Here is a 20469-nt window from a genome sequence, read left to right as displayed (position 1 = left end):
TTTAACAAGTGATATTGTTAGTTTAACCAGGCCAACAAAACAACCTTGCATATAGAGTTGAGTCCAATTGTTGTTAGCCCTCTGTTCAGAGTTGGCCTGAGTTCCATAGTGGGTGTTACCCGCCAACTGAACAGTACTACAGATAAAAACTTTTTAGCTTATAGACTCTAAATAGTTTCACTAGATCACAAGGGTATAGATATGGTGTAATAAATTCATGTGGTGTCTGAGATGAAAATTTGTTTTTTTTCTTGTGATCTGTTTACCAAGGGCCCATTGATTGGTGCAATGGTAAAAAGCTTCGGCTGCCAGCAGGAAGATGATCATTCGAGTCTTGAGAGCAGACACTTTATGAAAAAAAGATAAATAAATAAAAATAAAAATATTAGAGGTAAGTAACTCGGGACCGTTTCGATTTCACCTCTCTCAAGACCCTATGAAAGTGGGACCTGCACCGGGTTATCCCTACAGTGCTTATCTCCCAATTAGACTTGCTCTAGCATGAGATAGAGGCTGAATCAAATATCTTTATATAACTGCTCTTTAAGAAGAAAAAGAGGGCACTAGATCATCTGAGAATGCTGATTAGGTGCAGGAATTTCTACTTGGTGTGACCGATATGGTCATGCTCACTGTTGAAGTGTATGCATCGAGCATATAGGAGTCTAGGCTATCTTGATTAGCAAAGCTGTCCTCCCCCCCCCCCCCCTCTGTAAAACCTCTATTTCAGAATACAACCAAAGACTCTTAATCCTACTAGGAATCACAAAATAGAAACATAGTTAAAAAAAGGAAACCATACTAGGACTAGGACTAGAAAAATAAAGGAAGACACATAGGAGAGGTAGGTATCTCAATTAGAATAAGGAATATTCTAATCGAGATAGCCTAGACTCCTATATGCTTGATGTATACACTTCAACTCTTAGTAATCTCTTGCATGAAGGTGAAATAGATATCTTTTGAATTTATAAACTGTGAAATGATTTACCGGATTCTCCTTGATTAATTGAAAACTTGGGATTTAATTTTGTCCCAACAAAGTAGTTATGACCTGTCTGCTTTTTGATAATGTTTTTCAGGATTTGGCTGTGACACTGCGGCAGTTATCAATATTCTCTCCCATCGTGATGCAATGCAGCGATCTTACATCCAACAAGAGTATAGAATAATGTATTCTGATGACTTGATGAAACGGCTGTCTTCAGAGCTTAGTGGTGATGTCAAGGTATCTATAGACGTCATCTTTGCCAATTTTTTGTGGGGAAGAACTTGTAATGCGTATTGTTTTCTGTTGATTACTAATAAGAAAAAGTTTCAGAACAGGGTAAATGATTACCTTGCGACTAGGTTTTGTAGCTTTGGATTCAAGTATCTGTCCCGAGTCAAATTTGTCATCCCATTAAATCAAAGGATACAGGGAATCATGGGCCCACAAATAGGGTACAGATCATTGATACACCATACAGAATAATTATATATAATGTCTCCGTGGGAGAGAAAATTGATATTCTTGATACATTCATTATTTATATTTAAAATGAAAAAATTTAGCTGCAAATGCAGCAACTATGAGCTTGCAATTTGATATCCAGGACTCAAAACGTGATTGTGTACTGAAAATCTAAATGGTGTACGATAGTGGCCTTATAATAATGCCATTCCATAGTTTATGCTAGGTGGTGCATGTTCTGTTGTCAAAACAATGGACGTGTAATGCATCCAGAATAGATTCAGTGAAAAGAAGGGTATGGATTTGGGGGATATGGTGTGTATTCCACACCCATACTCAGGTGTTGTTGTCTCCAACATGAGTGGTATTTTGCTGAAATGAATTGTCCAAATGTATTGGAGTTAGTAGTGTCTCAAAATAAGAATCTAAAATATTGGATTTTGAATTTTGGGTGTATGTTCATTTAATTGATCTATTGCCTATCTCAGAAAGCAGTTTCACTTTGGATGCATCATCCAGCGGGGCGTGATGCAGTTATACTGAGGCAGTCATTTACGGGGAACATTGATCTGGACGCTGTGACTGAAATAATATGTTCTCGTACCCCTTCTATGATACAACAATTTAAACAGGCTTACCATGCAATGTTTGGTGGGTACCTTGAGCATGATATTGAAAATCACGCCTCAGGTGATCACAAAAAGGTCATTCTCTCTCTCTCTCTCTCCCCTTCTACAAAAGGATTCACATGCACACGTATTCTTTTTTTAGTTCATAAATTGTAGATGTTTTGTTGATGACCAGCCTCTTTCATGAATAGTCGATCAAATTGAATTAATTACCTCTGCCATTATCAAATATGCTGCATGGGCATTTGTTTTTGGTAAATTGATTCTTTCACATGGTTTGTCCTTTTTTTATTTTGTTATTTTTAAACACATTTGGGAGGTGTTAAAGAAGTGAAGTGTCTCAAGTAGGTATGTTGATGCATTGTTGTCAAGGTGTCGCCAAGGAGACAATGTGTTTTTTGGAATGCAAGGTGTGCTCTCGCCTTATTTTTTTGACTTTTTTGTGTGTGTGTGTTGTAGAATAATGCTTTTCTGACTGTTTGATAGATGTATGTACACAGTTATGGTACATGGAAGCATGCTAATATAAAAAAAAATAATAAAGAAAAAAAAAAGGAAAGAAAAGAAGAGGGGAAAAGAGTGGATGTGAAAGAAGAAGTGGAGCTGGACGGAGAGACCCTCTTGGTTGCATGCAGCCAAGATCTGCGACCGTCGACCAGTGCCAGGTCTGCTCTTCTCTTCTGTCTTTTTTTACCCCTTTTCTTCTTCTTCCAACTTATTTATTTATTTTTGTTTATATTCCGTCTTATTTTCTTCTTCTACGGTTCCGATTTCTGAGTTTGTTTTTCCCACTTTCTTCTTCTTCTCTGGTTCTTCTGCTGCCTTCGTCTCCTCTGTTTCAAATCTCTCCTATTATTTTTTTTTTAATTTCTTCTTCTTAATCTTCAATTCTGATTACTGTCATCCCCCCTTTTCTCTTCTTTTCTGTTTCGACTTCTGTTTTCCCCCAGCTTCTCGTCTTCTGCAGTGCTTCTTTTTTTTTTTTTTTAAATGGAAAAAAGATTATATTACTAAGCAAAAAGATTACAAAGAAAGAAGAGGACAATCCACATAGTTACACCATTTAAAGTCTATACTAGTAAAGTTTTCAGTAGCATCAGCTAGATCAAAGTAGCTATTAACAAGATTCCAAGGAAGACGTAGAGAGTTTGTAGGATGAAATAGATTGCCAAGATCTTTGTTGCAAAACCAAGCTTGATTGATCCTAATGTTTGCCTTCATAGCACAATTCCATCCTTGAAGAAGTCCATAGAGCTCAGCTTCCTTTGCATCCTTTGTTGGAAGGCTACCTGCATCTTTTAGAACACCCTGGCCATCTATCAAAATGTAAAAAGTCCAACTTGTTATTCTAAGGTCTGGTTCATATATGCCTGCGCCAATTAAACCAGGAAATTGCATTTTAAGATTAGCAGCTATTGAAAGAAGGTTTGGAAGGTGTGTGCTTTGTGATGATACCAAGTCAGGTATAGATTTGAAAGGAGGATGAACGTTCATATCAGAAGTCCATTTCAACACATCTCGAAGGACCATCATAGGGTCAGCCTTAGAAGCTCCTAAAATAACTTTGTTCCTTACACTCCAAATTAAATAACTGTAATAATAAAAACTGAAAAAAACCAAATCATAGATTGTTTGTCAAAGGTATTAGAGCCTAGGATGGAAGCACAAAGATGAGTAAATGAGGGGGTGGAGAGATGCTTAGTTCTCAATCCGATGGGGCCAGAAGTCCAGATACGCTTAGTCCAATCACATGATAAGAAAAAATGCCAAATTGATTCATCATTAAAACCACAGAAAACATATGTAGTCTCGACGGGCATCCATTTCGAAAGATAAGCTCTGACAGGTAGTCCTGCATGTAAGACACGCCAAAAGAAAATTTTAAATCGTGGATGAATATTAATTTTCCAAAAACATTTCCGCCACTTGGATAATATGGGGCAGGGGGAGATAGTTTTGGTAAAGAATTTGGCAGCGAGCTTGGTTGAAAATTTTAAATTGTAAATTTGCACTTTGCTAGAATGGTCTTGATATCTCATGTCTGATTCTTTTATTCCGGAAAAGGAGTATCACCATAATAATGTGTAGGAGATTCCTTCCTTTATGAGTGCTGAAGGCTAAATTGTTACAGGTCAAGTTTTGAGCAAATGTTTTTACAACTGTTACCAAAATTAAACTCTGCTTGTCATTGTAACGAGCGTTGTTTATTATACTTAAGAGGAAAACTGTCCAAAATTTTGATGTTTACAGCTTGATTCCCTGTTCTATTAGGTATGCATCAATTGCTTGATTCTGTATGTTGTAATTATCCTGGATATTAGTTGAGCAAATTATTCTATCAATGAGCTTATACGTTTTTATGTTTTGGAAAAGTTCTTTTCCCCTGCTTTTCCCTCGTCATAGCCTTCATTTGAAAATTGCTGAATTATCATGATGAAGCCACCACTTATTATTTAAGTGGCTTTAGTATAGGACTATAGGTATAGCAGTCAGTGAGCGAGTATAAGAGATTCTGAGAAGGCAAATACTGTACAATTAAGAACTGGTAGATTAGTCTTATATTTAAATGATTTGGAGGCTTTTGGAGCAGATAAGTGGGATTCTATTAGAACTTAGAAGATCAAATTCAGGAAAATTTACTTCAGTATGCAAGCCAGGTTTACCTCGAGAAGCTTTTTGCTTGCTGGCCATTTGTAGTATCCTTTAGATTAATCATCATATTAATTACATTATCGGCTCTTTAAAAGTGTGAAAACTGATTATTATTGATTAGTTATCCCAAGGACGTTGTAACTGTTTTCCATGGTATGATGGACATAATTTCTGAAGGATGTGCCTATTGCTCATGTGGTTACTGGGTATATTGTTAGAGTTACTAGTAGTTATGTTCTAAGGGTAGTTTGGGAACTAGCCTGTTAACTAGTTGCCCTGTTTTGTAATTTCTATCTTTTTCCCTTTTTTACTGTTTACCTCCTTAGGGAGGTGTATATAATTCCTTTACTTCTACTAATGAATCAATATAGCTGTGGAGAGACATCTCTCACACACACAAGTTACAACCGAAATATTATTCCTCCATTCTCTTGTTCTCTTCTTCTTCTCTTCTTCTTCTCCATCTTCTTCTCCTTCACTTACCTATATTCCCAACCTAAAAACCAACTTGGTATCAAAGCCAAAAGGTTGGAGAGTCGTATCACCACTCTTTTCCTCATTTTTTTCCCTCTCTTTGAAAGCCTTTGAGTTCTAGGATTTCAAAGAAGAGGTTCATATGTAAATCCTTTGCTGAAGTAATATGACATAGGTTTTCTACAACCTATTTGGTGATTGAAGATGGTCCTTGAGATAGTGTGGAGCTCCTTGGAAGTTATTTTCAAGTAAACCAAGCAGCAGCCTGGTGTTCGCCGATTCAAGGTTGCGAGACCATCTCGAGTCCTTCTTTCGATATCTTTTTGGAGCTTGGAATAGCTCAATAGAATCGTACAAGGGTCCCTTCTATGCTCCAAGTGTGCCTCCTTGATGAATGAAGGTATTGTTTAAGCATAGCTCAGTTTCGTTGAAACTGTTCTGATGCCCAGATTTCTGCCAGTTCAAGGTTGAATCCATGGCTCAGCTTCATTTCAGCATGGGTTTGACTGTTGGACCAGCCCACTAGGATCGTACAGGGGTCCTATTTATTGTGCTTGTGGTCCTCTTTGATGGATGAGAGCATCTTTTGAGCCCACCTCAGTTTCGTGGTGACAGATTTTCTGCCCAGGCAAGCCCGATAATGCTGTATCGTCCTTGTTCTTGCATTTAGGGTATGTTGGGCTTCTTGTCTGGTTGAGAAGTGATTATGAATATCTGTATGTGAGTATTGGAGCTTGTTTAAGCTGCTTTTTCTTATTGGGGAGTGTGGGAGTGAAGCTTTTTTCTTGCTGGAATCTCTGTTTTGTGTATTGGGATAATTTATGTGGGTTGAGTGTGCACTCCCCCTTGCTGGCTGTTATCTGTTTATGGTCAAGTGCTATTTCCCATACACTATGGCTGATACACCTACATCTGAACTTGGTTCCGCTACCTCATAGCCTCTCCCCATAGCTCCTCCAGTTGTCTATGAGAATGTGCCTACACAGATTTCCTTTGTGAAACTTGATGGCACTAACTATTTGGATTGGTCACACTCCGTAAGGCTTTCACTAAGAAGCAAACGGAAACTTGGCTATATTACCGGTACCATTACGGCTCCTGAGCCTACCTCACCTACTTATGAACAATGGGAAGCCGACAATTCTACAGTCATGACATTGCTGATTTTCTCTATGAGCCCTGAGATTGGACGGATGTTTATAAGAAAGGAGACTGCCAAGGCCATCTGGGACAGTGTTTCACAAACTTATGATCGGGTGGGTGACTCTGCCAAGGTCTACCAGCTTCACCAAAAGATCAACTCCATGTGACAAGGTGATAGGACCATTTCTGAGTACTATAATGCCTTTCTTGCCCTCTTGGAGGAATATGATCACTACAGAGATCTTCACTTGAAGGACCCAGAGGATGAAGCTAAGGTCTACCGAACTCTTGAAAAAGAGCGTGTCTTTACCTTACTTGGTGGTCTGAATCCTGACTATGAGCCTATTAGACTTCAGATCTTAGGCCTGTCTCGCTTCCCATCTCTTAGTGAGGTCTGTAGTTACTTACAGAGTGAGGAGACTAGACGTGTTGCTATGGAGCCAGCTTCTGTATCTTCTCTTAAGAGGTCAGCCCTCAACTCCAGTTCTTCTAGCGACACCCGTGGAGGTGGTTGTGGCCCGGGGCCTAGCCGAGAGGTAGCCACACAGTAGAGACAGTGGGTGCCAATAGTATTGGTCGGGACCGTTTTAAATGTGACCATTGTGGGAGAACTGGACACACCAAGGATCGGTGTTGGTCTCTTCATGGTCGTCCTCCTAGCACACGTAGTCGTGGTGGCCATAGAGGGGGAGCCCGAGCTCACTCTGTGATGACTGAGGCAGATACTATACCGGATGACACCACCTTTATGGAGACAGTGGTTCGACGGGTCATGTCACAGCTTAGCACATCTTCTACACCTTCTGTAGCTAGCTCCTCATCATCCTCGGCCTTACAGGTCTCTACTTCAGCCTCTACTGTAGCCCAGTCTTGGGTCATTGACTCTGGTGCTACTGACCATATGACTGGTACGTCCCATAATTATGATTCCTATACCATTTGCTCTGGTAAGGATAAGGTTAGAATAGCTGATGGCTCCCTATCCTCCATCTCTGGTAAGGGTAGTATTCTTGTAACCTCGTCTATTTCTATTTCTTCTGTTCTTCATGTTCCTAACCTTACAGTTAATCTCTTATCTGTGAGTCACTTGACAAAATCTTTGAATTGCTCCGTCACATTTTTTCCTTTTTACTGTTTTTTTTTCAGGATTTGGTGACGAAGAGGATTATTGGTAGAGGACGTGAAGAGCAAGGCCTTTTATTTTTTGACCCTTTTTTGCCCACAGCTCAGTCTTATGTGTGTGGTCATACTGCGAGTAGTTCTGTGGAGTCTGTTATGTTATGGCATCGGCATCTTGGCCATCCATCTTTTGTTGTAATGAGGAAACAATTGCCTCACTTATTTTCTTCTGTTGTTTCTTCTCATGTTTTTCAATGTGAACCATGCATGTTTGCCAAACATTGTCGTTCTTCTTATCCATATCATGGTAATAGAACTGTTGCTCCTTTTCATCTTGTGCACACTGATGTTTGGGGACCTTCTCCTACTACCTCTTTATTTGGTTGTCGTTATTTTGTGTCCTTTATTGATGATTTCTCTCGTGCTACTTGGACTGTTTTGATGAAACATAAAAGCGATGTTTGTGATGCGTTTAAAACCTTCTATCAGATGATTCTTACTCAGTTTGACACCCGAATCAAAGTTGTTCGATTTGATAAAGGGGGGAAATACATGTTTAGTGGTCTCCAAAACTTCTTTACTGATAATGGCATTCTCCATCAGCTAGCGTGTGTTGACACTCCCCAACAAAATGGGGTTGCTGAGAGGAAGAATCGCCATTTATTGGAGGTCACCTGAAGTCTTGTTTGGTATGCATGTCCCCAAAACCTTTTGGTCCGCTGCTCTTCTCACTGCTTCTTTCCTCATCAATCGCATGCCTACCAAACTTCTTGACTACAAATCTCCCTTGGGCATTTTATCTCCCAAAGTTTCAGCTTTCTCTCTTCCCCCTAAGGTCTTTGGTTGTGTTTGTTATGTGCATGTAAACAAATCTGCCCGCACTAAACTTGATCCCAAAGCTCTCAAGTGGCTCTTCCTTGGGTACTCTTCTACTACCAAGGGCTACAAGTGCTATCATCCTTCTTCTCGCCGGTGTCTTATCTCAAAGGATGTCACCTTTCTTGAATCTCTTCCTTTCTTTGCCCCTTCTCAGCATCCTCTTCAGGGGGAGAAGTGTGGAAGTGAACAGGCTACTGATTTTCTTCATTCTCTTCTTCCTATCTCTCCTTTTATGTTTGACATTGGTACACACAGGACTGTGAATGTGGTTAATACTAGTGATCAATCTCAATCAGATGTGAACACAGAATTGGTGGTTGAAAGTGGTCCTAGTAAGGAGAAGGATTACTACATTACATACAGAAAGGGTGAAGGCGTACATAATCAAAGAAAGCAAACCTACCAAGAGTCCTCTTTGGATCCAGATCCACATCTTGAGCTTCATCACTCTCAGTCAGGTGACATCCCTTCTCCTCCTTGTGATTTAGACCTTCCTATTGCTGTTAGAAAAGGGAAAAGAGCTTGCACTAATCATATAGCCCAGTTTATTTCCTATGATGCTCTTTCTCCCACAAGTATGGCCTTTATTATTGCTCTTTCTACAACTTCTATTCCCAGGAATGTCATCGATGCTATGTCTGACCCAAAGTGGAGACAAGCTATGTCTGAGGAGATGATGGCCCTTGAGAAGAATGGTACTTGGCAATTGGTGGACCTTCTTAAGGGGCGTGTCCCAGTTGGCTGCAGATGGGTCTATACACTCAAATATAAATCTGATGGCAGTGTCGAAAGATACAAAGCAAGGTTGGTTGCCAAGGGATACAGTCAAGTCTATGGGATTGACTATCAGTAGACGTTTGCTCCTGTGGCCAAGCACAATTCTATAAGAGTCCTCTTATCCTTGGCGGCTAATAATGATTGGCCTTTATACCAGTTAGATGTGAAGAATGCTTTCCTTCACGGTGACTTGGAAGAAGAGGTGTACATGCAAACCCCTCCTGGCTTCAAAATGCCTTCAGCTGAAGGGAAAGTGTGCCTTCTCAAGAAAGCACTATATGGTCTCAAACAATCTCCCAAGGCATGGTTTGAGCGCTTCCGACAAGCTATTCTGAGAAATGGGTATTCCCAGAGTCAAGCTGATCACACTCTCTTTACCAAACGGGGCCATGGTACTATCACAGCCCTCATTGTTTATGTTGACGATATTGTGGTCACAGGGGATGATGTAACTGAAATAAGTAAACTGGAAAACTACCTAGCACAACAGTTTGAAATCAAAGATCTGGGTCCCTTGCAGTACTTCTTAGGGATTGAAGTATCAAGAACCAGGAAAGGAATCAACATATGTCAACGGAAGTTTGTCCTTGATTTGTTGACAGAGACAGGGATGTCAGGCTGTAAACCAGCAAATTCTCCCATTGAGCAGAATCATAAATTGGGAGAAGATTGTGGTTCTCCTTTGGTTGATGCGGGAAAGTACCAACGGCTAGTGGGGAAACTTATCTATCTTGCTATGACTCGCCCAGGATATCTCCTATGCAGTGGGAGTGGTGAGCCAATTCATGCATGCTCCCAAGAGTGGCCACTTAGATGCTGTGTACCGCATTATTAGGTATTTGAAGTCTTCTCTAGGGAAAGGACTGTTATATGCCAAACACAATCACTCGAGAGTGGAAGGCTTCACTGATGCTGATTGGGCTGGCTCCATTACAGCACAGAAGATCTACCTCTGACTATTGTACCTTTGTGGGAGGTAATTTGGTTGCTTAGAGAAGCAAAAAACAGCATGTTGTAGCCAGATCAAGTGCAGAAGCAGAATTTCGAGCTATGACTCATGGTGTTTGTGAACTCATATGGTTGAAAAGGCTTGTTCAGGCTGGGATTTGCTCGAAGGCCTATGAGACTCTCTGTGACAACAAGGCTCTTGTCGATGTGCCCATAATCCGGTTCAACATGACCGAACCAAGCACATTGGGGTTGATAGGCACTTCATCAAGGAGAAGATTGATTTTGGCCACATTTGTACTCCGTTTGTGCGGTGGTGATCAGGTGGCGGACATCTTGATAAAAGCTCTTGCTTTTCCTCGATTTAGTACACTCTTAAGCAAGTGGGAATGCATGATATATATTCTCCAGCTTGAGGGGGAGTGTTAGAGTTACTAGTAGTTATGTTCTAAGGGTAGTTTGGGAACTAGTCTGTTAACTAGTTGCCCTGTTTTGTAATTTCTATCTTTTTCCCTTTTTTACTGTTTACCTCCTTAGGGAGGTGTATGTAATTCCTTTACTTCTACTAATGAATCTGATGCAGATTCATCATCAAATAGGGCTTGTTTCATTGGGAATAAGTGTAGGGTTGGGATATATATATGTTGGGCCTTTGTTCCCAAGGGTTTTCTATGTATTAGGCCACTTTAGTGGGCCTGAAATGGGGGTATATAGGTTGCATACGGGATTAGCCCAATACTTTGTTTTTATTTTGTGTTTTTAATTGAACCGGTTTAAATTGGTTGCATCCAATTGGTTCAATTGGTCTAATTTAAGTGAAGTGATCCTATTGGCTAAGAGGTTCTTATATCCTATTGGCTACTAGGGAATCTTCTTTATTTTAAGTGGTTTAAGTTGTTTTAAGTCATTAGGACTCTATTTTGAGTCTATTTGGGTTTCCTAGTCAGTTTAAGTTGCCTAATAGGTTAGGGATAAGGTTAGGCCATTCCTTTTTAGTGTCTAAGTCTATTTTTGAGTCTTCTATATAAGTTTGTAAGGGAGGCCAGCATTAAACACGAATTTGATTAATAAAAACTCAGCTTTATGCTTGTTGCCTTTGTTGCTGCCTTTGCTCCATCGTGAGTGTGCCTTGTGAGTAATATCAAGGTTGCCTTGTGAGTAATATCAAGGTGAAGGGATTGGTGGATCTCCAATCGACTCCTTGCATTGTGAAGATCGGGAGGGCTGCTACTTATCTCCTTGCATCTTGTAGATCGGGAGACCCCATTGTTCATCTTCAAAGTTGCTACCATTGAAGATCTCTGCAAATCCAGTAAGTTTCAATCTCAGATTTGATTTCAAACCTTCTTCTTCTAATCTGTCCAGCCATTCCCCTTCATTAGACCTAGTACAAACTCCCCTCCATCCATCAAACCTAACCTCCATTAAAACCCTAAATCCAATTCTGCCCTAAATTGCAGAATTTTAAAACCTTCCCAAACCCTAACTTCTTTATACCAAAATAACCCCTAGACCTGCCCATTAATACCCTATAAACCTCTTTCCTAAAATCTGCCCCTAAACCTAGATCTTACAAACAGTCCATTTTCATAAGGCATCCTACCCAAAACCCTAGAATTCCAACCTCAACCAAATTTGATCCAACTTGTACCATTAGACTCATAAAATTCTGCACATCATTACCAAATAAAACCCTAAGTTGAAACCCTAACCATAACCCTAATTCTGCCCTAATTAGCCTAAGCTGTCCCAATCGGCCAGCCTTGTTAAGAGATCCTATTACCCTGGTTCCTAGTGGGATTACTCCTACCTAGGACTACATTAAATTGGTATCGAGCTATGGCGGAGGAAGCTCCAACCAAGCCTTGAAAGACCCACCTCCCTTCGTTTTCAAGACCCAAGTTCGTCTACCCAATGGGAGCACAGCCATCTTAGTTGTTGATGAGAGGAGACGTAACAACATTATTTCACAATCTGTGGTGGATATGTTGTCCCAATCGGGAGAGATTTGCATCGAGCCTACAGGTAAAGTCGTGTTGAATTTGGGTGTTCTTCATATCATGATGGTGCTTGGTGTAAGCGGTACCATCTCCAAGGATCTTTATTGCGATAGGTTGCAATTGGTTGGGACGACAAGGTTGGATTGAACCGGAAAACAACTTGTGTGTCCTACCGATCGACAACGCGTCTATACCATTTGTTTACTCTAAAAGGATTACAACCAAAGGTGACCACATCGATTGTACAGCCACAAGGACTGCCGAACATGTCAACTCAACGCAAGTGACATCGATTGTGTTTGAAGTGTCACCTATGGCAGATGCACTAACAAAAGATTCTACTAAAGCGGTTCAAGAACCTATAGCTAAAGAAATTCAAGTAGACCAAGCTGCACCAGAGTTGAGATCATGGTTGAGAAGCTTGGCCATCAAATTGATGTGGAGGTCCAACACACAATGGTAGAAGAAACTATCAAGAGGGCAAAGTAGACAAGGTGAGGACATGGAAGATGAAGTGGTGATTGACAACACTCCACAAGAAATCATTGACATCCAAGATGTTGTTCTTGAAGAGGTCGAGCACATAGAGTTTGTTATGCCACTATGGTTCTTTGAAGAGAACGCTCCACGCATTGAAGACTTTATCCCCAATGTTCCGCTTCACCAAAATTCTGTTTGGGGATGGTCAAAGCGGCTGATCACATGTTGATTCCCCCTCATCACTACAAAATTCGAGGGCCAATTTTTTCAAGTTGGGGAGAGTTGATGCAGATTCATCATCAAATAGGGCTTGTTTCATTGGGAATAAGTGTAGGGTTGGGATATATATATATGTTGGGCCTTTGTTCCCAAGGGTTTTCTATGTATTAGGCCACTTTAGTGGGCCTGAAATGGGGGTATATAGGTTGCATACGGGATTAGCCCAATACTTTGTTTTTATTTTGTGTTTTTAATTGAACCGGTTTAAATTGGTTGCATCCAATTGGTTCAATTGGTCTAATTTAAGTGAAGTGATCCTATTGGCTAAGAGGTTCTTATATCCTATTGGCTACTAGGGAATCTTCTTTATTTTAAGTGGTTTAAGTTGTTTTAAGTCATTAGGACTCTATTTTGAGTCTATTTGGGTTTCCTAGTCAGTTTAAGTTGCCTAATAGGTTAGGGATAAGGTTAGGCCATTCCTTTTTAGTGTCTAAGTCTATTTTTGAGTCTTCTATATAAGTTTGTAAGGGAGGCCAGCATTAAACACGAATTTGATTAATAAAAACTCAGCTTTATGCTTGTTGCCTTTGTTGCTGCCTTTGCTCCATCGTGAGTGTGCCTTGTGAGTAATATCAAGGTTGCCTTGTGAGTAATATCAAGGTGAAGGGATTGGTGGATCTCCAATCGACTCCTTGCATTGTGAAGATCGGGGGGGGCTGCTACTTATCTCCTTGCATCTTGTAGATCGGGAGACCCCATTGTTCATCTTCAAAGTTGCTACCATTGAAGATCTCTGCAAATCCAGTAAGTTTCAATCTCAGATTTGATTTCAAACCTTCTTCTTCTAATCTGTCCAGCCATTCCCCTTCATTAGACCTAGTACAAACTCCCCTCCATCCATCAAACCCTAACCTCCATTAAAACCCTAAATCCAATTCTGCCCTAAATTGCAGAATTTTAAAACCTTCCCAAACCCTAACTTCTTTATACCAAAATAACCCCCTAGACCTGCCCATTAATACCCTATAAACCTCTTTCCTAAAATCTGCCCCTAAACCCTAGATCTTACAAACAGTCCATTTTCATAAGGCATCCTACCCAAAACCCTAGAATTCCAACCTCAACCAAATTTGATCCAACTTGTACCATTAGACTCATAAAATTCTGCACATCATTACCAAATAAAACCCTAAGTTGAAACCCTAACCATAACCCTAATTCTGCCCTAATTAGCCTAAGCTGTCCCAATCGGCCAGCCTTGTTAAGAGATCCTATTACCCTGGTTCCTAGTGGGATTACTCCTACCTAGGACTACATTAGAATCAATATAGCTGTGGAGAGACATCTCTCACACACACAAGTTACAACCGAAATATTATTCCTCCATTCTCTTGTTCTCTTCTTCTTCTCTTCTTCTTCTCCATCTTCTTCTCCATCTTCTTCTCCATCTTCTTCTCCTTCACTTACCTATATTCCCAACCTAAAAACCAACTTATATTAGTGGCGGCTTCTCAATGGCAAATTTCAATTTTCATGTTATTTTAATAATTTCTAACTATTTTCATATTTTTCTCCCTAAGAAGATGCCAAGCCACATATAACTAATTATTGTTTCCCAGGTATGAGTCAGAAGCTTGGAATTTCTTGATCTCAAGCTCAAGATAACATTCCACTTAATTTCTTTATGTTCTAAACTTTCTAATAATTGGAATCCTTTATGTGGATGGGAATGGCATCCTTACCCCAGGGTTATAGTTACTGAAGGAAGTTGTTCAAATATTCAGTGAATCCACCTTGGGATTCCATGGCATGTAATCTATCTGATTTCATCCTGTCTGATATGCATCCATGGGGCTGCCTGTCATTTTATCAGTGCCAAGAAGAAGTTGAAATCTGCAGATGGTTATTTTTCCATTTAGGTCAATTAAGTCCACCAAATGGTTCTGCGGAGCACATGAATTTAAGTATCGCACTGTATTGTTTCATATCGGCCGATAAGTATCGGTATCGTAGGGTTTCGATACGATACAATGAGATACGTCTTTTTTTTTTTGGGAAAAAAAGTATATCGATTAGTATCGCATTGTATTGGCCGATATGGTGCGATACAATACGTTCCGATACTCTCGATAAAATTAATTTAGGGGTTGGAAAAAAATTTTAAAGTATCGGTATGTATCGCATTGTATCGGCCAATATAGCTTGATACATTGCGATACGCACATTAAAAGGCACATGTGACTTTAGAATTGTGATTCTAGAAACCAGAAAGCATTAACAACACCTGGATGGACAAGTTTTCACCCAAAACTTCAATTTTGTGACATCTTTCAAATTTCATGCTTGGGGCTTTGATTCCTTGCTGAAAAAGAAATCAAATCAAGGAAACAAACTGAAATATTGCTCATTTATATTGTTTTTTGCTCCAAAAGTGCATTTCTATGTGTATCTTTACCATTTCCATGCGTATCTGTAGCGTGTGATACGTATCTCCGATACGATACGAATATATGATACAATACATCTCTTAAAATACCCCACCGATACGTATGCGATACCGATACTTGAAAACCTTGGTGGAGCCCCAGCTTCTCCTTCATCTTCACCACCACCCTGGACCCCAAAGAACTTATTTCACATGTTTGTGTGTTTATAAAATATTCCAAGGCTGTAATCAATTGTTAAGTCGTCAAAATTGCACTGTTGCTGCACTGTCAGTTTGGATTATTTTCCTTCTAAAGTATGGTTAGAAAGAGTAAATGGATTTTTTTTGGTAATTTCCTATAATTTCTGCACATTGATGTAAATTCTGTTCTGCAGATGCTGCTTGCATACGTAACTAAGCCACGTTATGAAGGTCCAGAGGTTGATCAGACCTTTACGGAGAAGGATGCCAAGGCTTTATATAAAGCTGGAGAGAAGAAATTTGGAACTGATGAGAAAACATTCATTCAAATTTTCAGTGAACGGAGCAGAGCACAGTTGGCTGCTATTAATTCTGCTTACCATAGCATGTATGGGAAGTCACTGAAAAAGGTAAACATCATTAATGGTGCCCAATTTGTATACTTGCTGTGAGTATTAAACAGGTTTTACCTCTTACAGGCAATAAAGAGCGAAACATCAGGAAAATTTGAGTATGCTCTTTTGACAATCCTACAATGTGCTGAAAATCCTGCAAAGTATTTTACAAAGGTATCCTCCTACATTTTCCCTTTGTGTGGGGATAGGTATCTAATTTTCACCTCTTAATGTGGCACTGCTGTATTACTTTTGGCAGATAGCAAGTATGTTTCTGTTTTCATGCCTTTATAGAATTTTATTTGCTAATCTCTATATGCCACCAAAAATGCAATTTACGAAGGCGTTCTATCACCCTGAAAACTTTTGCAGGTGCTACATAAAGCAATGAAAGGCATGGGAACTGATGAAAGGACACTAACAAGGGTAGTTGTCACAAGGACTGAGATTGATATGCAGTATATAAAGGCCGAGTACCAGAAGAAATACAAGAAGACATTGGCTGATGCAATTCACTCGGAGATTTCGGGTCATTACAGAGCCTTTCTTCTTAATCTTTTGGGTCCCAATGCTTAGTAAAACATTGTAGAGTAAAGATTATAGAGCATCCTGGGAATTTGTGCACATCTATGTGGAAATAACATGTTGTATATTGGGAGTGTCATGCATTAGTCTTTGGTCATGCTGAATTATCATTTCTTATTTTATCTTAACTACTTGACTTGCTTGACAACTATGTAATAATCTTTTGTATGTGTAGTGTTTGTAATCATCTCTTGTATGTATGATGATGAAACTAAACTTCAATATATTGTTGTAAATTCTGTCCGCATTTATCTGTGTGATGGTTTGTTATTTGAATTCTGATGAGTCTTTAGTGATGCAACAGAGTTAAAAGGCAATAGGTTCAACTGCAGCTCCATGCCAAATATGTAGGATATAGCCATTGAGGCACTGAGCTATGACTTGTTCTTGTCAGATGAATGTGAAAATCACTTTACATGTGCTAGCTTTGGTAAAAAATTCTCTTCTATCTCTCTCTCCAAGATAATCAACTGGAGCCTGGAAATCCTTCACCTACTCTGGTTGGTGATGGCGCGCCATTCTTTTTTGTTGCATACTGGTGGTACTCCAAGCAAGGACCATTGTAAGTATGTTGTAATATCTGTTCTGTGGAGTGGTGAGGAAAAAGCTCTAGGGCTAGTACCAACTTACCACCTCTGCAACATGGTCCCGTCTGGAATGTTTGGCTGCAGGGTGCCAGATGAAAAGGAGTGATTCAGTTCAAATATGATTTTTAGGGATTTTGATATGCAAGCTGGAGTTGACCCCTCACTACCATGGGGTCATAACAAAGAACCTTATAGAAGTCTGCCATGAAAATGCTTCTTTTGGATGGACTTCTTTTGTGAGTATATTGGATGTTAGACATAGCTATGTTGTGGACAGATTGGATCTGAGAACAGAGATACCCATTGTTTCCCCTGGTATCATCAGCCATCAAAGTCTTCTGTTAATTGTATCCCAGAAAATAGTTCTTCGTTTCCTCTCTGGTTTCTTCATTTGACCCAACATCTTTTCTTTCTCTGGTGTGGTCTTTTTCCTGCGCACGTCTTGGTGTGCTTGCAGACGCCATCCTTTATTGGCTTCTCATCACATCTTGGATCCATTAAAAGTTAGTCGTAAAGGAGAGGATGCCAAAGTCCTTAAAAGCATTCATATCAGACTACTCAGATCCGATGTGGGATAATTGCTTTCGCATGAAACATCGATGCTTAGAGAGTGTAGTCACTGAAACTGATCATTCTACATCTCGTCCTTGTGGTGACGAATCCATGATTCTCGGTTCAGATGGGTGGGGAAGGGTTTGCTATTCACGTTAAATAGTGATGTCTTCCTGATTGTGTACATTTTGCTTCTATTAAAAACCAGTCTTCTATAATTGGCTCCGATTACTTGTGACAAAAACATCTCCTAAGTGGGGTAAGCAACAAAGATGAACCCTAGAGGAGCCCACTATAGATTTTGTATGCAAAAGATCCAAAATCAAAGTTACTAGTTTTGGCTTTTCAAATATTACCGATGTTCACTGTTCACAGCAAAACTGTCTAAAGTCATTTAATTTGAAGAGACAATGTGTCCCTTTCTTTCAACAGCTTTTGTTCAGTGCGCCAAAAGAAACAGTAACTTTTTCTAATTAAGCAAACAACACCATCAATGGAACAGAGTACTTGATGAACTATTTGGTACAAAATGTTATAATTAAAGCACCATGATGGAAAAACGAATCTGCTTGGTATTTAATGTCATAATAATAATCGAACAACAATCCCTGATCTATGCTTAGTGGTGTTGACAAATGAGCCCAAAGATCGTCAGCAACAGACCTACCAGGGCCACAGCCTAGTGCTAATGTGGAACCGCTTACAAGCTATTCACTGAAATTACTCACAGGAGTCAAGTCAATGGACCATCCTTTTGTCTTGAGTGGCATCTTGTGGGTCTCCTTGTCTGTTCTCTGCACTATTATTGAATGGTACAATACCTTCTTCATCTTCCCCATAGATGTGATTATGGGTGAAGAAGCATGAACTCTTAAGTCTTAAATCAATCACAAATTAGAACAAGTAGGCTATAATATGAAAATAGGCTTACCCAAATACTTGAAATTAAGTAAAAGTTAGACTTGCATGATTGATGTTCAATTAGCCCCTTTACATTATTATAGTACGGACTACTTACTGTTAATGGCTAGTAGCAGAGCTTTGTCAAGCTAGGAACAAGACAACTAAGAAACATGTAAAGTATTAGCTTTGTGGGTGAGGAGCTACAAGGGAGAATTTGAAGGTTGAGAAGCATTGGAGGAAGAAGTAGAGGAAGAGGAAGACAAGATCTTCTTGAGAAGATGGATGATGGAACCAGCGATGCAAATGGCAGGATCAGGTTGGGCTGTCTCCAAAAACATGGCATGGACCCTCAGAGCAACCTCAACGCCCACACCAAGCCTTGCTTGCTCATCCTTGATGGCTTCTTCGCAGAGGCCACAAACCCATATGCCACCGAACCTCTCCTTCACCCATCCTATGTAGTCCACTGTGCACTCCTCCCACATCCCACAACATCCACACTCTGCCCTCTTCACCACTTCTCCAGTAGCCATCTCCCCTTCTTCTCCTACTTCTCCTTCTCTCTTATCCACTTCTTCATCACCTCTTCTCCCACTCTCTTCATTGTCTTTGGGCTCCAGTGTTCTGATTTCAGAGCTTCAGACTTTTAATAAGTGCCTATTTCCTACTCTCACCTTTTTAACGTAATTATATATAATGTGACAAGTTCACAGCAACAGTCACTATAGACAGAGAGAGAGGAAAAATATATATTTATGGGCATTTTTGGTTTCTTGTTTTTTAAACAGTACTTTATTTTTCTATTCTTTTTGTTATTTTCATGTTTAGAGAAGTATAAAGAAGGCTCCCAAAAAGTTGAGGCAAAATTGGTAATAGCTACACATTGCTGGAAAACTTTGATCTCTTAAATCAACAGATCAAATTGACACACACTCAGTCAAATAATTGGTCCTAAATAAATTAAAATTCTTTACTTATTGGTTATATAAATTTGTTTAAGAACAGTGGTTTTCAGAAATTTATTTAGTTGATGGAAGGTTAAGGTTAGTTTAGTCAACTTAAGAGGATGATTAACAGCTTTTAGAGCCAAAGGGGAAGCTTATATTTCTTTAACTTTTAGATACCCAGAAAGTCCACAACATATCAGAGAATCCATAGTACTCTTATTGTCGTACATGTGACTTAACAGAATGTGGTTCAAATTGTCAACAGGGGAGCCGGTTCGGTTGGACCGGAAAAGTGTGAAACCGACCACTTACAGTTGTGGGTCATGTATTGGCTTGATTAGAAAGAACATGGATTTAGTACGATAAGTTTGTAAAACCTAACACGATGCAGAGAAGAATGAAAATCGCAAACACAATCACACAATACGCACAAAGATTTACATGGTTCAGCAAGGTTGCCTACGTCCACGGTGAGATGAGATCTGTTTCATTATCAATGGAGAATAGAGTTACATTTGCTCATTCCTCACACCTCTCTCAGATTTTCAATACAGAGAAAGAACTCTCGCTATAAATTTATAGTGAAACCCTATACAAAAAATTTACCGAAATACCCCTGAAGGTTCCACACTCCATCATCAGAAGTCAAGACACCAAAACCTCAACAAAGTTAGCCAGTTGGGAACTTTGGACATAAATTTGGGTTGGTTTTGCAGTCTACTCACCAGTGAAACCACATATCTAACCTTTTTTACTGGTTCATATCCGGTTCAATTCTTCTGAACCATTAGAACAAACATTCCAGTAGAATTGTTGACTAGTCTTCAACTAAAGGTACATATCTCACAATTTTTTATAAGTTAAATGGAGGGTCAGGAAACCATGGTTTGATAGAACAAATCTATGTGCTATTACAATGCCCTTAAATAGAGATGAATTGAAGTCTCTGAGTTACAGTTACTTATTAGAAGAAAACAAAATAAATTTCAAATGGGTTGGTGGGATTCGGACATTCTGTACACAGGCATACATAGGAGCAGTTCTCTGAGATTTAAGATGATATGATGGATTATGTAAATACAAGTTCAAAGTGGGGCTAAT

General features: G+C 39.6%; 2 protein-coding genes across 2 annotated transcripts in view; one reads left to right on the top strand and one right to left on the bottom strand.

Annotated features, from left to right (window-relative positions):
* Positions 1-16684, top strand: part of LOC122646477 (annexin D5) — a 30246-nt gene extending 13562 nt beyond the window's left edge. Inside the window, exons 3-7 of the mRNA XM_043840042.1 lie at positions 1083-1228; positions 1942-2157; positions 15594-15809; positions 15879-15968; positions 16167-16684. Coding sequence (XP_043695977.1) covers positions 1083-1228; positions 1942-2157; positions 15594-15809; positions 15879-15968; positions 16167-16370 — 872 coding nt within the window. The 3' untranslated portion in view covers positions 16371-16684. The remainder of the gene's footprint in view (positions 1-1082; positions 1229-1941; positions 2158-15593; positions 15810-15878; positions 15969-16166) is intronic.
* Positions 16685-18463: 1779 nt separating this feature from the next.
* Positions 18464-19139, bottom strand: LOC122646430. Its single transcript, XM_043839979.1, has one exon. The coding sequence runs from the start codon at positions 18952-18954 to the stop codon at positions 18622-18624; it is 333 nt and encodes a 110-aa protein (XP_043695914.1). The 5' UTR covers positions 18955-19139; the 3' UTR covers positions 18464-18621.
* Between the last annotated feature and the right edge of the window lie 1330 nt (positions 19140-20469).

Source organism: Telopea speciosissima, chromosome 11, assembly GCF_018873765.1.
Source record: "Telopea speciosissima isolate NSW1024214 ecotype Mountain lineage chromosome 11, Tspe_v1, whole genome shotgun sequence".
Classification (NCBI taxonomy): Eukaryota; Viridiplantae; Streptophyta; class Magnoliopsida; order Proteales; family Proteaceae; genus Telopea; species Telopea speciosissima.
This window is presented reverse-complemented; position numbering and strand designations above follow the sequence as displayed.